The sequence below is a fragment of the Abrus precatorius genome, unplaced genomic scaffold (assembly GCF_003935025.1).
Source record: "Abrus precatorius isolate BTA unplaced genomic scaffold, Abrus_2018 Scaffold10, whole genome shotgun sequence".
NCBI lineage: Eukaryota > Viridiplantae > Streptophyta > Magnoliopsida > Fabales > Fabaceae > Abrus > Abrus precatorius.
The window spans coordinates 29,544,281-29,564,501 of NW_020874292.1; the positions used below are offsets into that span (position 1 = coordinate 29,544,281).

At 25.2% G+C, this 20,221-nt stretch overlaps 2 protein-coding genes across 3 annotated transcripts; both read right to left on the minus strand.

Moving 5' to 3' along the window:
• Window positions 1-672: 672 nt before the first annotated feature.
• LOC113852227 (ent-kaurenoic acid oxidase 2-like) lies at window positions 673-9,703 on the minus strand. Its single transcript, XM_027482464.1, has 9 exons — window positions 9,699-9,703; window positions 4,153-4,431; window positions 2,804-3,281; window positions 2,342-2,608; window positions 2,088-2,177; window positions 1,923-2,001; window positions 1,449-1,555; window positions 1,220-1,338; window positions 673-805 (listed from the first exon to the last, which is right to left on the minus strand). Exons 1-9 carry the CDS (start codon window positions 9,701-9,703, stop codon window positions 712-714), a joined length of 1,518 nt encoding a protein of 505 aa, XP_027338265.1. The 3' UTR covers window positions 673-711.
• Window positions 9,704-11,416: 1,713 nt separating this feature from the next.
• LOC113848895 (ent-kaurenoic acid oxidase 2-like) lies at window positions 11,417-18,440 on the minus strand. Of its 2 annotated transcripts, none has more exons than XM_027478310.1 (8): window positions 18,070-18,440; window positions 14,870-15,347; window positions 13,624-13,887; window positions 13,372-13,461; window positions 13,207-13,285; window positions 12,742-12,852; window positions 12,503-12,617; window positions 11,417-11,759 (listed from the first exon to the last, which is right to left on the minus strand). In XM_027478310.1, the coding sequence occupies exons 1-8, from the start codon at window positions 18,300-18,302 to the stop codon at window positions 11,660-11,662; spliced, it is 1,470 nt and encodes a 489-aa protein (XP_027334111.1). In that variant the 5' UTR covers window positions 18,303-18,440; the 3' UTR covers window positions 11,417-11,659. The 2 variants fall into 2 exon arrangements, with proteins under 2 accessions (XP_027334111.1, XP_027334102.1); XM_027478301.1 differs by having other exon boundaries at window positions 11,454-11,759; window positions 12,503-12,621; window positions 12,746-12,852.
• Between the last annotated feature and the right edge of the window lie 1,781 nt (window positions 18,441-20,221).

Below are 20,221 nucleotides of genomic sequence, written 5' to 3' on the forward strand. Positions count from 1 at the left end.
TTAGAAGAAATGTAGAAATCATATTTTAACTATTAAGATGTTCATATACAAATCTTGGTAAATAGTTGAGTTTTTTTAACCATCTTACACAGTTTCATACGCACTCACACATAAAACAAATTTCGATAATCTTTATACCTTAGTGTATAGTTTGGCTGCTGTCCGCGAATGAACAATTAGATACCCTTAATGCACATTAGAAAGTATACCAAACTTGGTGGTTTACCAAGGGGGAAAAAATCATTATTAGTTTGAAAAATAAATTGGGAATAATTAGTTTATAGTATACTTATTAGCGGGCATGGAGTGCATCTAATTTTGAAATGTTTCTAAATTATCTATTGATCTAGCACGATAACTTGTTAATCGCATTTTATGCATTAAACTAGTTCGGTTTGATTTGGGGATGTCACTTCGCTATCTAAAGTGCTTAAATATGCGTTTTAATATAACTGCTTATCAATCAATACTCACACTTATGATGGTTACTATGCACACATCTTTATCAAGAAGTAGTAGATTGAAGAAAAAAATTGTCGAAGTTTCAATTCCTTCAGCCAGTTGAATAACTCACTAGACATTAGCTAGTGATTAAAGCTTAATACATGGAATAACTTTCATTGTCTATCGATCTTTGGTCTTATTTGATGGAAAAATATCTACATAGATTTCATATTGAGATGCTGCTCTTTTTCCTTTAGGATCTTGCCATTATTTGACCTTCTTGATCCTTGCCAAACAATTGTCCAAAGGCCTTGTGTGGGGTAAGAATCTTAGGGGTGATTCAGGATTCAGTTGTTCGAGCCTGGGCAGAAAAACATATGAAAATATGTCAATAAAATATTTGATTGATCGATAAAATTGATATATTTTTTACCTAACAAATAAACTTGTATTCAAGATTGTTTAAATAGTTAAATAAGGATGTAAGAATATATTCATGTGAAGTAAGTGTTTTTTTTTATTCTGTATAGCTTCAGACGTGCATTAATAACAATCTAATTCTACAAAAACTCATGCATACTATTAACAAACAAAATGAAAAGATTTGAAAAAGCAATAACTTGAAATTTTAAGTTGAGAAAGTGATCTTTAAATTACTTTTAAAGTCGATCTTTAACAACAAAATTATATTTGCATTAATATAGATTGAGGTTCAATCACATATTGTATGAAAAATAAAATATGTGGATGACTTGAAGGGAAATAAAATATTTACTCATAATTCAGAAGAAAATGATGAAGGAAAACCGAGATTTCCAACTTGGCAAGATCATTCCCAGGACATAGTCTAGTTCCTGCACCAAATGGAAGGAATTCTCCAGCCTTGCGAATCTCCTATTAATGATCATCTCAATTGTCAAAACAAATTATGAAGCTCCTGTTAAGTGTAAAACATATAGAATCATCTATTTCACATGTATGAAAATCAAATCTTTGAAACTTACATTCCATCTCTCGGGATTGAACTCCTTTGGATTAGGATATATTTCAGGATCAAGATGAACTGACCTGAACCAAGTTAGAACTTTCCAACCTTTTGGAATCATGTAACCTGTAACATCGAGTTGTAGTTAATCTATTTAATTCTATGAATAAAGTAACATGTTTTATGTTGCATCTTTACATCTACGTCATGCTACATCATAGAGTTGATAATTTTATTTAAGAGTTCAAGAAGTTTGAGCTTAGTATTTGTACTATGAAAGAATGATCATATATTTGATTCATCATTATTAACAAAGCATAATAGAAAAAAGATGTTGCCAAAATAGTTTGAACTTTGAAGGAATAAAAAAGGGACCAAGATAGATTATTCCACTTATGTTTTCATGACTAGTAATCAACACAAAGTGAGAAAAGAGATGTATGAAGCTTTTACTCAATTTATAAATAGATATATTATTTGAACATGGACTAACCATTGATATTGACATCAGATTTTGCCTCTCGAAAGACCATTAGTGAGAATGTAACCACACGTAATGTTTCATCAACCACCTATGCAAGGTAAATAAATAAAAATAAATGTAATCACAAAATCATCAATTATAATTTGAAAGAAGCCTTAAATCAACAATATCTACCTTAGAAAGATATTCCATCTTTCGAACTTCTTCGAGTATCAAACCTTTTTGTGTTGAAGGCCTTTTTCTTAGTATTTCTTCTTGTTCTTCCTATTTAAGGAGATAAACAATATTAGAAAGTAAAATTAAAGGTTTTGGATAAAAGAGTAGGACATTGAGACATATCTAGGCAAAATAGTAAATGCACACCTTTATTGTCCATTAGCAATTACAAATATAGATGAACAAATGACGATTAAGTGCTTTGATATTACCTTGGCCTTCTTGAAATATTCTGGATGCCTTTGGAGAAAATAGGTGGCCCACATGGTAATATGTCCTGAGGATTCATGACCCGCATTTAAATACATCAACATAATATCAATGATCTCCTCATCACCTAATTTTCTTCCATTTTCATCTTCAACGTCTATTAAAGCATCTATCATATCTTTGGCTTTTTTGTTGGACAATTTTTCCTTCCTTTCGTTTCTTCGCTTATCCACAACAGATTGAAACACAGCCAATAGATTTTTCCTGGCCTAAAATTAAAAAATAAATAAATTATATACCATGAAACATTACACTTGAAAAAGAACTTCAACATTTTCAATTAGTAGCATATATAACTTTGCATTTCATTCACATTAGAGGTAGATAAATACAAAACTTTTTACTTTTTGTTTAGGTTTCATACATTTAATGCTTTAGAGAGTAAGATGGTAATGGAAAGTTACCTTCAATGCTTTATGGAATGCAAATCCAGGAAGGTTAATTCGCATAGCTCTAACCCCATAATTAAGTATTGTGTATTCTTTCTCCAAAGCCTCCATAATAGATTCACTTTCTGCGCCAAGAAAAATATGTATAATGATTTTAAAAGTAAGCTTTCTCATTTGAGTTAAAAACTCAATTTCTCCCATGGTAGTCCATTTCTCCAATGAACTTTTTACAATTTCTTCAATATATTTCAAGTAAACGGAGAGTGCTTCGTAGCCATTGATTGAGGAAGATGTTAAGCGTCTAAGGCGCTTATGTTCTTCATAGGGCATTAAAATGAATGATTTTTCTCCAATGAGCTCTACTGTAGAACGGGGCCAACCTAAAGTGAATTTGTCATCATCCGTCAAAACTCTTCTGCATGCTTCAGGTGTTGTTACAATAACACTTGGGTTTCCAAACATCAAGACCTTGTATATGCCACTCTTTCCAAACCTGCATTATTGGTTGCATTAATACATTAGTTAATCTTTTGGAACGATCATTAGTGAAATTACACAAACTGTGAACTAAATTTCAAATTACTAATGTTCAGTTTTCTCTCATGTTTCAGGGGGTGTTAAGAGTCCTTCAAATATTAAAGCTTTAAAACTGTGGAGAAGAACATTGTAATATTTTAAAATCGTTAAAATGGACTTCACAAGAAAACAAAACAAAAGGAATCGTTGTACTGTAAATGAATAAGTAAAACTTTATGAATCCTTAAAAGATGGACTGTCTAGGGACTGGTAGGTTTCAAAAATATTTTCTTTTTTTATTTTCGATTTTAATTGCAAAAATTATAACCTTGTTTTTATTCTTTTTTCAAAAATTTGTACAGAAAATACTAAAAATATTATTTTTGTGTTCATTATGTTTGAACAAATCTTTTAAAAATAGGAATTGGAATGAAAATAATGATAGTTTTGTATAAAAACGAAAAGAGAAAATAATTTTTAAACCGAACAGCCCTTAATGTCTGTAGCAAATACTTGTCCACTTTTACTTCAAACAAAAATTGAAAACTATAATATAGATAATGAAATTAGATGCATCATAATAAAATGCACTTAATAAATGTTAATGAGTGCTTAGTAAAAGAAAATGACTATTTGTGTGGTTAATATCATATGTATTCAATGCTATGAGCGTTGATCTCTTGATATAGAGCAAATGAGCAATCATCGGAACAATTAAGTATCTTTGGTCCAAAATATCATGTGTGTGTTTTGCCAAAGGAGAATCTTGTTAAGTGAAATATAGAATCAATTGCAAGCCAACAATAGCATGTTGAACACAAAAAAACTAAATAAAGGATGGTGATTACCTTGAGACAAAGGAAGCCATGAAAGAATCAGGGTCATTGGTCTTGAAAGCTTTGAGGAAGGACCACATGTTGCCTATTAAAGGCCAACCCATGTCACCTGGAGGAAGAAAGTATCGCTTTTCCCCTAGTCTGTATTCATAGAGCAACCAATTTACATTCTTGAAGAGAAATCTTAGGGCCAAAAGAGCACCAACAGCATAAAGCATCAACAAGAAACCCATCTCCACAAAGTTGACACACCAAAACTTAGTACTAAACTGTGACACAAACTTCTTGACTCTGTGTGTGCCTATTTATATGCAAAATTCACCTAACCAAGAAGAGAGAAATTATGAAAGAAATGAAGTAAAATAGAAAAAGGAAATAAAATTTGAGCTACAGTGCTATTGAAAAATATATACATTAAATTCATTGAATTTAATGTTTTTTTGAATTTAATGTTTTTTAATTCTATTATTAAATTCCTTTATTGTAATATATATATTCATTAAATTTATAGATTTTGAAAATGGGTCTAATTATAATAATAATAATTTAATTAAATATATTTTCAATGTTAAGAATTTTTATATTGTTATTTTACACTGTCATTTAATGATACATTTTTATATTAACCAAATTTATTAATTCTATAATAATTAATAAAAAAATATCGTAATAATGTATTTGAATTGACTGATAGTATGAATTTTTTTTCCATTTTTAATGCACAAAAATTAAAATTCTTAAATAAAAAAATCACATTTGGTATACTTGTATAGTTTAATGAAATCCGGCAGACTGTCAAACTCTATAATTTTATTATTATTAATATTATTAAGTTTATTAGACTTAATTAAATGTTTGGTTCTTATAAAAGTTGCATAATTTTGACTTAATTTTTATAAAATGTTTTGTTAAAATATAGTTCTCACCTTCCCACAAAATATTATTTTTAATTTTTATAACTAATACGATTCAATAAAAAAAGTAACACTTTGCAGCATCTCAATGGATCACATTAATTAAAATAGATTGAAAATAATAGTCTAGGAAAAAAATAAATATTATATCTTAACAAAATATTTTAAAAAACTAAATTCAAATTATGTAAATTTCATCAAAATCAAATATTTAATTAATTCTTATTATTATTATTATTATTACTATTATTATTATTATTATCATCGCAAGTTGACCATTTTGTGTAAAATTAACCATAACTCCTATCAATAATAATATCATTTATTTGATTTAGAAATTAATATTTTAAAATAACTATCATAAATGAATTTTATCAACTTATTTGAATTCAATGGTGTGATAATTAATGATTTTAAAAAATGTACAAAGCATTAAATTCAATAAAGATATATAAAATTTTGCACTGGATGACATTAATTAAAAAAATACGCTACAGTGTATTTAAGTTAAATTTGGTAAAGAATTATAAAACTTTTTTGGTAGAAAAAATAATTTGAAATTAGTGAATTTTTATAGAAAATACGATAAACAATTAAAGAAGTTTTTTTTTATTGATATTAAAAATTGAGGAAGTAAATATATGTTAAGACTTCAATTAATTTTAATTATAAAAAATTTAAATATTTCTTTTATACATATAGAAATTTTTATGGTAACGGGTAATTAAATGGGTTTTAATATATATATATATATATATAAAGAAGTTATTTGAGTACTTTTTACAATTGATTGTGTTTTTTTTTTTTTTTGTGTGTGTTGTAATCTTGGTACTTGACAATAACTGAATTTTTTTTAATCATAGCATTAATATGTTTAGATTTTCAAGATCATTGTTTATTATATTATTTTATTTAAAAAATACTTGTTAAATTAATCTCTCTCTTTTTATTTTATCACAATAATCATTAAATTTATTAATCTTCTTTTTTTGAATTTCTTCTCTCAAAATATATTAATTAAAAGAATATGCGAAATTATTTTTATAAAATTTATTTAGAACTATATTTTATTTTAAAAATCAATTATTAATAATTGATTTTATTTGTATGATGATAATAATAATAAATTCATATTAAATAATTTAAAATTTAATAATATATTTATTTTAAATTAAAATAAATATTGATCATGTAAAATATTATTATATTTATTTTATCATTTTTGTAAAATATATTTTAATATATTCGTTTTTTCAATTTTTTAGCAATTCTTTTACAAAATAATTCTTAAATAAACTAACACAGTATATGTATCTGTAAAAAAAAAATTAAAAAATATCATATCATTTTTTAAGTAGTTGATCCTTTTATAAATAATTGATATAATATTTTTTTTTAGAATACAAAAGTGAGGATTTACTTACTCTAAGAATAAGTCGTTGCAAACTTAGTACGTTTAATAATTTACCCTGAATACAAATTTTATTAATTTAATTATTAAATTAAATGTTATCATTAAGCAAATCGACTATAAATTTTATATATTTTTAAAATATAAATTTTTTTAACTATTTAATAGCATGTCTATCAATATTGAAATTATCAATATAATATTGCAATATTAAACCACCGATAATACAATATTAATTTGGGTTAAATTATTTTATTTTAAAAATATTACATTTTGAAAATTAAAATTTTATTAAACTGTATATTTTTAATTTTTAAATTTAATTCAATGTCAAATGTTTAAAATTAATTATCTATTATATATTACACAAAAGTATAAACAAGTCAAGTCAAATATAGATTACAAAATAAAGGTATATATATATAATTAAATTCATTAAATAAAAATGTGTATTTAATATTTTAATAAAATATTATCAATATAATTTATTTATATTTTCTATTGTGTATATTTAATACATAAACTAAAAGATATTAAATGCACATTTAATTACTTACTAATAAATATTAAATATATTTTTAAATATTTTTATTTTTAAATCAATAATTATTTTTATTAACTTATACATTTTTTACAATATATAATATTTTTAATAAATTTTATCAATAAATTTTATTAATTATGTTTTAATTAATAAGGATATCATATTATACTAATAATTTATATTTATTGATAAATAAATTATTTTAATTTATACTTTTATAATAATATATTTTGTTATGAAATTTTAAATATATAACTTATTTAATGTATTCTTGTTTTTATTTTAATCTTACCCTACAATGTAAGGTACTATGCTAGTTTACAAGAAGTACAAAGCAAATAAAAACTTAAAGACTTTGCTTTTAGAATTTAATTAGCATAGACAATGTAATGTTAAATTATTTGTCATCCAATTGTACTTTTATAATAATTAATTTTTAAATTATATTAATATTTTATTATAATTGTATAATAATGTAAGAGCTTTATATTAATACAATATTAAGAACTATAAATTTTTTAATGGTAAGGACATAATTAATAAATTAAATAATTTTAGTGGTATACATAGGCTATGAATTTTAGGATTTATTTCTATGAGAAGAAAGCTAATAAATAAAATATTTACATGATAAGTAAGCTAACGAAGTTAGTAACCTTTTTTGGTGATTTTTTTTAAAGTAGGCTAAGTAATTAAGGAAAATTCCGTTTGAGGTAAGAATTATTTTTAGGGAGTTTTTATAAAATAAAAACAGTTAAAGTATTTTTTTTTTTAATGATATGTAGGCAAAGAATTATTATTTTTATTGTAATATGGAAAGTAATGAACTATACAAAATTGATTGTACTGTGGTTAAGGATTTTAAAAAATTATTTGTAAAAAAAAATAATGAATTAAGGAGTTTTTATGGTAAGTAAGATAAACAATTAAAGGTCTTCATTTTTTTTATGGATGGTATCCTTAACAATTACAAAAATGTTTATAATAAGTAGGTTAAGAATCTATATTTTTTTAATGTAAGATGATTAGGATAATAATTTTTTTTCTATTAGCTGGATATTCTTGGGAAGTTTGGCTTATTAGTACCTCAAATTTAAAAATTGTGTCATTGAAAGGATAAGAATGGTACATATGGTTTTCTGAAATAAATTTGGAGATGGTGATAGAGATTACATTCTTGGCTGCAATTGAAAGTGACAAAACTATCTTTCAACTTTTTTTAATACAAATGTACTCTTAATTTTGTAATATAATTTAATATATTAAATTATATTTTTAGAATTTGAATTTTCTAAAAAAATTAAATTTGTTGAAAACTTTTTATTTAAATTATATTATTATTATTCTTACAAATGTTGGGGATTTCACGGGGAATAAAAAAAACAGGAATGGAAAATAAATTTATCTGAAAGTTGAAGTTTAAAAATATAATATAGCCAGAGAATAATGTGGAGGGGTTTTCTATCCCCTCTATCGTATATCAGGTACAGGTGTATTATTCATTAAAATAAAAAATATATTTAAAATTTTTATTATATTAAAATTATTTAATATTTATTTTTTAAGTGATTAAAAAAGTACCTAACTGTATTTACGGTACTTAACCATATACTTAATGCATTAAATAAAAAAAGAGAGAGTTAAATAATACTTAAGTAAAGTTTTGATTTTAGTCCTCCATTTTGTTTTATTTAATTTAGTCTGATATGTTTTAATTTAACTTTTACCTCAATTCTTTAACTTTCTTTCAAAATTAATTAGTATTCTAAACTATTTTTTTATCCTCAAGTTGTCTTTTAAGTGTTTCATTTGTCAAATTTTATTAACTTCGAAGATGTTTTGGTATTTAATGCAATTATGCTGAATTGCTGATTAATAATAATAAAAAATATTATTCTATGATATTTAATAATTGATGATGGGTTGACACCGACTATTAAGTATTTATAATGCAATAAAAAAGAATAATTGCTCAGAAATGATTTATAAATAATTAATAAGTTTTTTAGTTGTAATATGAAACTTTATATGATCATTTAAAATTAAAATGCATGAAAATGTAAAATAAGAATAAGTTGTTGTCCAAAATGTTGCTAATTTAATTTTTTTATTAAATTAAAAGATAGAATAAATATTTTTTTAAATAATTCATAAAAATAAATAAAATTAAATTAAAGTACTGAAATGAAACATAAATTAAATTTAAAGAAATAAGAAAGTTAAAGAAAAAAAATCATAATTTTAGTATAATTTAAATGAAAAATATAATGTATATATAAAAAAATTTAAAAACAATGTTAACAACAAATGTGCATTGTATTGAAAAAAAATAAAATTATATCGAATTGTTGACACATAAGAAAGTTTTCAAGAATTTGAATTTATGTTAATATGCATTCATTTTTGTTAGTTTAAATTTTTTAATAATCAATAAATTCAAAATTAAAATATTTTAAATAATTATAAAAATTTAAAATAACTTATAATATTTCATTTGCCATAGTAATTACACTTAGAAAGTAAGAATTAAATTATTGCAACTATTTTTCATTTTGTATTTATTATATTAACGTGTATTTAAATTTTATTATTTTAAAATAAATTTTAAAATAAATGTGTATTTTTTGGTCAAAGAAGGAAATAAACTAATTATATAATAAAAAATAGCTAAAATTTTCTTTATAAATACCTCATTTAATAGAGAAATGTTTTTCCAAATTTTAAAGATTGAATTAAGTTTCAAACTTAAAAGATTGTACATCAATATTGACAAATTAAAAATAAATGTGTTTTAAAAATTAATAAAAAATACTATAATATTTTAGTAGATATTTTATTATATATGTTTAAGAAATAAAATAAATAATTACTTTGTTTATTTGATAAATAAAATTTTTTTAAATATACAAGGCATACATTTAATACTTCGAATTAAGTTTAATAAATATATTATTTTATATGAACATAATATTAAATTATGTTATTCAAGTTGATTATAAATATATAATATATTTATCATAATATTTAACACAATATTAATGCTACAATACAGTGAATTTGTGTCAGTTATTTTTAATATATTTTTTACAATCAATTTTTATGAATATTTTTATTTATTAATAATTTTTTTTATATAAACATTCATACATTTAATATATATATATAAATTAAATTCAGTAAATATATTACTTCAATTGAACAGAACATTAAATTATATTATTCAAATTTTTTTATATAAGTTATGAATGACATGTTTTTTAATTTTTAATTTTATTATTTACATTAATAAATTTGAGACATTTTTAATGTCACTACTTAAATCAAATATTATTTTCAAAATTTAAAATTAATAAATATATCATATTTTTCATTCTATTTAACTAAATAATGATATTTAATTATAATTTTTACTCACTATTTATTATTTTAGGTTAAAAAGTTATAGGTGCTGGTTTTTTTTTTCATTTTTATTAAAATATTAATACTCTTCATCAATGCTAATACTAATAAAAAATTATGATTTCAACTCTTAGAGCAATCAATAACACTTAAATCTTATTAAAAAAACTTATTACACTTTCTATCTTTAATATAATTAATGTGCTTGTTTTTAACCAACAAAAATTATTACTTTTAAGTATTTAAATTTAATTTAAAAATAAAAATTTATGATAAAGTTAATATTTAACCAATAATTATATATATTACAAATTTTTGCATAAATTCTAAAATAAATTATCAATCAATATTTTTAATGTATCTATTAATATTTTTTAAAATTAAAAAATAATTTTATTTACATTGTCATTACAATTATCCTATTTATTAACATAATATATCTACTCATAAATATATGATGTATGTAATAAAATTAATAATTAATTATATATACTAATTTATTTACATTTTAAAAATAATTTGTAAATATTTTTTTTACCGTATTAACTCATTTATCTTACTTATTAATTTTTCATTTTATAAAATGATGATATATTATAATGTTTTATCAAAATTATATTTTCATGAGTTATTTATAGCACTAATTTGTTAAAGATACAAAAATATAAATTAGAAATTATTAAATTGTATATATTTATTTTAAAATAAAATATGTGCACAAACTACTGACTAGTGTTTTTATATTATCATCTCATCTAATCATGAATTTTAATAATAATAATAATAATATATTATTATTATTATTATTTTTATTTTTATAATAATTAATTTAAAAGTAATAAATTTAAATTAATTCACAATTTAAAAATTTATATAAAATTAAACTAATACAATAATTACCTGGTGCTGCTTGGTATCTATTTCCTTTTATCTTATATATATATATATATATATGTAAAAGTATGTCCTATCCAAACCTATTGAGGAAGATAGTTCATTATTAGCGTTAATGTTGATCTCTGCACAACACAACAAATATTAATTTTGCAGAAGAAAAAGAAATTAGATTCTTTCCTTTGAATTTGTAGCTAATGAAACAGTTAATGTTTGTGGATGTTTCAGAACATTTGGACCAGATAGATGAGTAACTAGCTACTATACTTATTTGTATGTGCTGTGAAACTTCCTAAACTGTTATTTTTTAAAACCATGACAACAGAGTGGATATGGGCTTCTGCATGTGTCTCTCTCTCATGCTGATGAACATCTCTTCACTCTTCCTAAGCAATTGTCCATGGGCCTTGTATGCGGTAAGTATCTCACGGCACCATGAGGATTAAGCTGTTCAAACCTGTGCAATCAAACAACAACATAAAATTTTGTTAATACAACGTTAGAAATAAAAAATTGGTTTCATTTTTTTAAGTCTTTAAATGACGGTTCTATGTTCAGTAAAATTAAAACCATATCTAGCACATCTGGAATATGTACCAAAAGGGTTCCTTTTGTTTTCATTCACTATATGATTGGCTAGCTTATATAACAGTTTAATTTATCAGACTGTTATGGTATAATATATTAACAGAAAAAAAAAATAGATATGCAAATGATAAAAAATAATATAAAAATCCAAGTAGCCCTAAACGAATTCCATATATATTGACAAACAAGTGGACCATAGAACTTGTAGAATATGAATAATATTTAAATTTAACTAAAATTTTGATTTCCTAAAATTCGTTATTTTTTATTTGATCCTTTATTTTTTTTTCAACTGGTCTCCAATTTTTTTTTCTCTATTCAGTCTTTCTACTGGTAGTTTGTTACTTGGATAATTTTTATTTTATTTTTCATTTTTTAATTTTATCAACTTAGATGTTATGTAAACAAATAACAAAACAAGTTAAGAAATTACTAACCGAGGAATCAAATAAAAATGAAAAGAAACTTTTTAGGAACTAGGTTGAAAATAAAAAAAAAAGGAACAAAATAAAAAAATTGCAAATTTATGAAAGTGTGAAATTTAGTTAAGCCTAATATTTATTATATAAGAAAAGAGATGCATAAAATGAAAAGTTAGGTATGATTGCTCACTTGTAATTTTGGATGAAATAATGAAGAAAAACTGCTATTTCCATCTTGGCGAGATCATTCCCAGGACACAATCTGCTACCTCCTCCAAAAGGAAGAAATTCCCCTACTTTGTGTTCTTTCTATGAATAAGCATCAACAAATTGAACATTAAATCATAAAGCATACATACAAGTGGAGAGTAATTGGAACAATCCATTCACTCAATCCAATTTAATTAAAAAAAAAAAAAGAATTTCAACTTACATTCCATCGATAAGGATTAAATTCCTTTGGGTTAGGATATATTTCAGGATCAAGGTGAATGGACCTAAACCAAACAAGAGCTTTCCAACCTTTTGGAATAGTGTAACCTGTTTCATTCCATATACACACAGTCTTTTTTAATATGAATCAAAGGTTATACTTCATGCTACCTTTTTGCATCAACTCTATGCCGCATCATGATATTCTTGTAACATTTATGTGGATCATACTAATCACTTGCAATCATTTGTACCCTAGACAAAACTAAGTTAAAAAAGAGGAAGAAGAGGATAACTTTGTTCCCTTCTTTTTTTCATATCTACCAAGTAAGGGCAATCTTATAGAATATTCTGATTTTGGAAATGAGTTAGTCTTAACATATCTTGTAAATAGAACATTCTAATATTGATATGTGAAATAAATAAGTAGAAACAAAATAAATAAGTAGAACACAAACTAACCATTGATATTGACATCTGATTTTGCCTCTCGAAACACTGCTAATGAGAATGTGATCACACGCATTGTTTCATCAATCACCTAAGGAATGTGAAAAATGGAAAAACGATATAACAATAGTTTATCTTGTATCAGTTGATGACATTAACTTAGATAAACAAATATACCTTGTAAAGAAAATCCATCTCTCGGATCTCCTTTAGTATCAACCCTTTCTGTGTTGGAGGCCTTTTCCTTATTATTTCTTCTTGTTCTGCCTATTCCAAGAGTAAACAATATCATAGAGTAATGGTTAAATATTTTTGGGGAGAGGGAAGGATGTGGAGACATTTTTCAAGATGAAGTGATTAATATACAAGTCTATGATCCATTAATAATTGGAAGTTTTGATGGACTATGATAATTTAATAACTTGATACCTTAGCCTTTTGGAGATATTCTGGGTGCTTATTTAGGAAGAAGATTGCCCACATGGTAATATGTCCTGAAGACTCATGACCTGCATTCAAGTACATTAACATAATATCGATGATATCTTCATCCCTTAACTTTCTTCCATCATCATCTTCAACATCTATCAAAGCATCCATCATATCTTTGGCTTTTTGAGGTAAATATCCCTTCCTAATGTTTCTTCTCTCATCCACAATAGATTGAAATATGGCCACTAGATTTTTCCTAGCCTGAAAAAAAACATAAAAATAAGATGTTTACCTATATAACTACGAGATTTTCATAGACTACATTCTGCTTCTTCATGTTATAATAAGAGTCTCGCTGAAAGAGACTTTTGCTCCATTTGAAGAACATACAGAATAATGTGACAATGTGAATAAGTAATATAACAATCCTAGAATATGCTTGATTGAAGACCCCAAAAGAAGAAAAAGAACAATATAAGTAATATAAATAAGTTTTATTGGCATATGCTCTAATTTCAACTAGATTATGAACATAGAAGTATATATCGCATTTTAGCACTGCAACAAATTAGTGTCCCGTAACACCTAAGAATTCAAAAGTGAACTACCAGGTCAACACACACTTCTAAGGTGTATTTGGATAACATTTTAATTAAACATTTATTCAATAAACTCTTATTATATAAGGGATTTATACTGTAAACTTAGGCTTAAAAAACTATTTTGATAAGTTACATGTAGAAGTTTATTGACATAAGTTCTAAAAAATTATAACTTATTTTCGTAAGTTTTTCATATACTATTTCAAACGCACCTTTAGTCTAACAGACAGAAATTGATTGTATTTTCTTCAAATGGTTTCAACATCACATAAATTACAAATTATGTGGTCACTATCAAATAAGTGAATGATAAGAACATTAATAAGCTTTGATTCATGATGAATTAAAGTAACTTGACCATTAACCACTTCATATTTTGAGATAATTGCTAGAAGGACACTACTATGTTTTTTGTTCAAATTAAAAGCAAATCAATGATAATAAAACTTTCTATTTTCATGTATAAGCCAAAAGTTGGATTAAGACATTATTACTATAGTTTTCATATCAAACAATGACTTATCGATGTGTTTCCAACATTAAATAAGCACCATTAAGAATAATTTGTTGATTTAGAAAAAATTATCTACACATCATTATGACAAAATTATGAAGAGCATTAAGATGAACTTGCAAAGTACCTTATATGCCTTATGGTATGCGAATCCAGGAATATTAATCCGCATGGCTCTAATTCCATAATTAAGTGTAGTATATTCTCTTTCCAGAGCCTCCATAATAGGTTCACTTTCTGAGCTAAGGAAAATATGCATAATGATTTTGAAAGTAAGCTTCCGAATTTCAGTCAAAAACTCAATCTGTCCCATGTTGGTCCATTTTTCCAATGAACTTTTCACGTTTTCTTCAATATATGTCAAGTACAAAGACAATGCTTCCATGCCATTGATTGAAGAGGATGTCAAACGCCTAAGACGCTTATGTTCTTCATGATCCATTGAAATGAATGAGTTCTTTCCAATGAGTTCTATCGCAGAAGAAGGCCAACCAGGTATAAATTTATCATCATCTGTTAGAACCTTTTTACATGCTTCAGGTGTTGTCACAATTACACTTGGGTTTCCAAACATCAAAACCTTGTATATTCCAGTTCGTCCATATCTTTATAGTTTGTTGATCGAATAAAAATGTTAGTATCAGCTATGATGCACAAATATGATATGGGTATTGAATCAAATACAATACATATCAAGAGTCTAAGATCACTGTCATCATATAAATTATAGACATTACTAAAAATTGTAGAAGTTATAAACCATTATCATCGTAAATTACTACCTATTGCCCACTAAGAAAAGCAGCTTCCACGTACGATTTATCAAGAGACTATACCTCTATATAATTACAAAACATTTATCATTTATTAATGCATAATAAATGTCATTTGATAGAATTATTTTCGTCAGTATAGATTTCATCTAACAATATTAAATTGTCAGTAAAGAATTCGAAAGCATATACTCATAAATAATGTACTATGCTAATGTTTGTACATTGATGATATATATTATTGATTTATGCTAATAAAATTATTTATTAATATAATATATTATTAGGCAAGATCTTCTCACACTAATTTAAATCTAAAATTCTTCTTATACTTAATCCAAATATTTCTTTTAATTTATATTTAACGAGTTATAATTTATTATTTTACTAACCGGTAGATGTAAGTTAAATGAAAGATTCAAATTAAGTGTAAGAATTTTTATACTTAAACTAATTTAAAAAAACCCTTCCCCATGTATTATATTATTTGTAAAAATTAAATACTATTTGACGTATTTAGTGGTGTTTAATACTAGATAATTTACAGTTTAGGCATACATTTCGAGGAAGTATCCAAGAGTAACAGTACTGGATATGCATGCACACGATACTAATATGTAAAGCAAATCAAGTGTTAGTATTTCATAGTTTATCAAACATTGGCATGATCATTAGCGGAACTACGCATTTACATTAAATTATGTGCTAAACCGATAGTTATGGACACTAAAGTAAAGAATTTAAAATTTATAATGGTATGTGATGTGTTTAGGTAGCACCTAAAATATTTAATAATTCATCAAATACACAGGGAACGACAACGTAATAATGCTACAAAAAGCAATTGTTTTAATAAATATGCTAAATGACATCAAGTGTCTCCCTCATCTTTTATCCCTCATCTCATATCCAACGTTTTGCTTCTTGTTTTTCTGAACTAAAAGTAGCCTATGAAATTTCTTCCGCCCAATTTATGTTCTAAAAAATAAAGAATTTCACACCTGACGTAAAGTAGAGATAAAGATCTAAAGTTGTTTCAGATTTGAGAAATAATTGGAATCAAATTTGAAATACTTCGAATTAATAGCATTAGATATCTTCGGAAAAAAAATTTACTGGAAGAAGTATATATGCTCTCCTCGGAACTTTCGTTTATTCCTGGGAGATAAGACAACAATACTAGGTGGTCTACGTCACATAAGATAAGCAGCATTACCAAACTTTTTATTCGAGTTTATCTTAAAATTGTATTTTAAAATAGTTACCTATCTTAGGACTTATTTACAGTTTGAGAATTAGTTGCTGTGTTTTATAATATAAAAATATACATTTTGATAAAAAAATATATATGACTTAAATTATATCATACATTTTAATAATAAAATTTATCAGAATAAACTAAAAGATTAATTAAAACATAACATTAATCCAATTTGTTAGTGGTAATTTTGAATGATCATTTTTCAGCTTTAATTTCATTCTTACGGGTGAAATTGAAATGATTCTCTTCTTTGTATACTGTCATTTGTGGTAATTTTGAATTAGTATATTCATTTTAAATTTTCTTAAGAAAAATGAAATTTTCAAGTAAAACCCTCAACTAAGAATAAAAGTGTTTAAAATTTATTTTATTTTTAAGTTTCAAAGTATACAATCAAGTACTTAGAATTGTCTGTGACAGTGAGTTACATTGTCAGAAAAAAATATTCATAAAAATAATTACTTATTGTTATTAATATGACTTTCTTATATTTAAACAAACTAAAGTGTGAATACATTTAAACTTTTAAATAAAGATTATATTTTTTTAAAATTCAAAATATGATGGGATGCAACTTAAGATAATTTTTGAAACATAAAGAATTACGCAAAAAGCTGTTTTAGAAATTGTCATTTTTTTATAAAACATAAAAATACATAATTAATTTAAGGCTAGAAAGCTGCAACGACAGAAGTTGGAGTTTCAACGTATCATGCTGTCCACAACTTGTGGCTTCTGCGCCATTGCCACATAGTAAAAGGAAACTTAGGACACTGTGCGAGAAAGAAAGAGAAGTTTCTTTTTTTTTTAAGTCGAGAAAGAGATGTTAGCACAGTGAAAATGACAAACAAGTGCAGCTCTTCTCTTTCAAAGAATTGTTTGTTTCTGTTTAGCTAGAACTCTAAAACAACAAAAACAATAATAGTAATTTTCCCTCAATATTTCTTTTTGATTTTTACAACACTACCCATCTTATATTATATACATATATATATATATATATATATATATTATCTCTCTTTAATCTAAAAGCATAGTTAAAAAATTAAGTGAAAATTACATCACTGAAACTAGAAAGGTAGCATTATGGTAATTTCACACAGGGCAATCAGCTTTTATGCGCCAAACTAGAGATAAAGTAGAAAAGTATATTATCTTGGCTTTGCTGGACCACTATCAGTAGCAGCTTTGTTAACACAAAACACAGAAGCAGCTGCAAGCTAGAACTAGATAGCTTGTGAAAAACCATGTATATGAAGAGGGTGATAAAGAAAATTAACATATGGTAATTACCTGGAGACAAAGGAGGAGACGAAGGAATCAGGGTCCTTGGACTTGAAAGCTCTAAGGAAGGACCACATGTTGCCAATGAAGGGCCAGCCCATGTCACCCGGGGGCAGAGAGTACTGCTTCACACCCAATTTGGATTCATAGAGCCACCAATTTACATTCTTGAGGATGGATCTTAAGACCCAAAGAGCACCAACAATGGCCACAAGGGCCACCCACATGGAACCCATCTCCATGATCCTCACTCACACAAGTTGCTCACTTTCTTTCCCTCTATTTATAAGCAAAACTTGGGTATGGGGATGTGAAGAGTAGAAGAGTGAGATGAGAGGGAAGGGTGGAACAAAGAAAGAGAGGAATTTTATGACACTAGTGGGTGGCTAATATGAATTTCTTTAAAGTCATACAACACAGGGCTGGCCGGCCTTCTTTTCCCAAATTTTGTCCCGTACCCAATTAGGAATAGGATCCATTACATCTATTATCCCACTACCTTTGCTTTTCACAAAGTGATTCACAAATATTTTTAAGTTTTATTTAATTCAACGTTAATAATTACTAAATATACTTACATATCATCGAACATATTGCTATTTTATAAACAACTTCTTATGAGGTTTACATTTCATCGTTCGTTAGCCAAAGCTAATTAAATTAATTAAATATAAACATTATCGGTTCCCTAGTTTTACCCACAGGTACAAGTTATTAAACATTGAATAGGATACCGACTTCCGTTACGTATAAATATGGAAGCTTCTTATATCACAATTATAATACTAGTTTGAAGTATAAATTAACAACAAGAGTTGCTTTAACGGAAGCAATCACATCCTTATAAAATAATCATCCTTAAGAAAGATGCTCATATTGGATACTTAATCATGTCTAGAACCCAAACAAAAAAATAGTTTATTATTATTATTCTTACTGTTATTTGTGTGTTTTTGAGTAATCCTCCAACTGATGATCATGAATGATGATGTTCAAGTCCATGAACCACCCTTGCCATGTTTTGAGTTAATTTTGGATACTGATACGGTGAGAGTCTTCTGTACCTTTTAGTTATTATTCACAATGAAAATACGTTTTAAAAATTTATTAAAATTATGTTAAGTGCCATAAAAGTTATAATTTACAATATTAGAAGATTTTATTCTAGAATATATTTGATTTGAATCTAAACACCCTCTCATTTATCTTAAAACTTTACTTTTATGGTAAAGTTAACTTGCATGATTTGAGAGTTAAAAAGTCCAGCAATTAGAGGAAGGAAATAATTTCTGGTGCTTCTTGGCGATCATGTGTTAACTATACGACCAATAGGCAAGAGTGGACATCATAGAAATCCTCAAAAATCCCCATTTTTTATGCTCCTTTTGAGTGTGACAGTGGATAAAGCTCACAATGGTAGTGGAGTTACAACACAGTAGTCCAATTAACTTTTCTAAATGCTGCATATCGATTCGTGTTGGATGTGAAATTCTTTCTTTGAATTGAAAAAAGCAAATCTGAACCAGATTGCTCATGAAAAAGGGTTATTTTATAAGTAAATTATTCATTGTTTTTCCTCTTCCTTTCCACTTGGGTAATTTTACAATTTAATTCTGCTCAAGTAGGGGGTGAAGAATTAAGCTTTTGAGAATCTGGGTAGTTGTTTAATTTGATGAGAAGCATTTACTCAGAATTTGGTCTCACAAATTAAGATTGCTTTACAATTAGTTTTCTAATCCTTCGTTGTTCCAATACCTTTGCAAACAAAGGATCTCGCATTCCATCGGTGGCACATTATTATAATCTTATTTTAAATAAATTAATAAAGTTAAGATATTATATTAAAAATATATACAATTTTTATTGATAAAATTTCATTAATATTTCTAATTTACTCCACAGAGTAAATTATATAAATACTGTTTAATTCATAAGTAAAAAGATGAAATATTACAGTGTTAATTAAGCTGGCTACAAGCTCTTTAGTTCCTTGCAGCTTAGTTTGAATTTTGTGCACTATTTTATATATAATTAAATTTAAAAACGTTGAGAAAGAAATTATAATTAAATGTATTTTTTTATTAGAATGTATAAATTTTTTAAATGGTAAGAGATATTGAATTTGTCAAGTAAAAACGTTAAAAGAAAAGAGTAAAAAAGC

What these genes read in the sequence shown, in the direction of transcription:
- LOC113852227 (XM_027482464.1), bottom strand. An exon ending in AGATGGAATATCTTTCTAAG is followed by an intron (nt 2,002 to 2,087) that starts GTAGATATTGTT and finishes TACCTTGCATAG; the next exon opens with GTGGTTGATGAAACATTACG. An exon ending in ATCTGATGTCAATATCAATG is followed by an intron (nt 1,556 to 1,922) that starts GTTAGTCCATGT and finishes TCGATGTTACAG; the next exon opens with GTTACATGATTCCAAAAGGT.
- LOC113848895 (XM_027478310.1), bottom strand. Translation starts at nt 18,302, where the DNA reads ATGGAGATGGGTTCCATGTGGGTGGCCCTTGTGGCCATTGTTGGTGCT. An exon ending in GTCTCCTCCTTTGTCTCCAG is followed by an intron (nt 15,348 to 18,069) that starts GTAATTACCATA and finishes CAAACTATAAAG; the next exon opens with ATATGGACGAACTGGAATAT. An exon ending in CATACCATAAGGCATATAAG is followed by an intron (nt 13,888 to 14,869) that starts GTACTTTGCAAG and finishes GTTTTTTTTCAG; the next exon opens with GCTAGGAAAAATCTAGTGGC.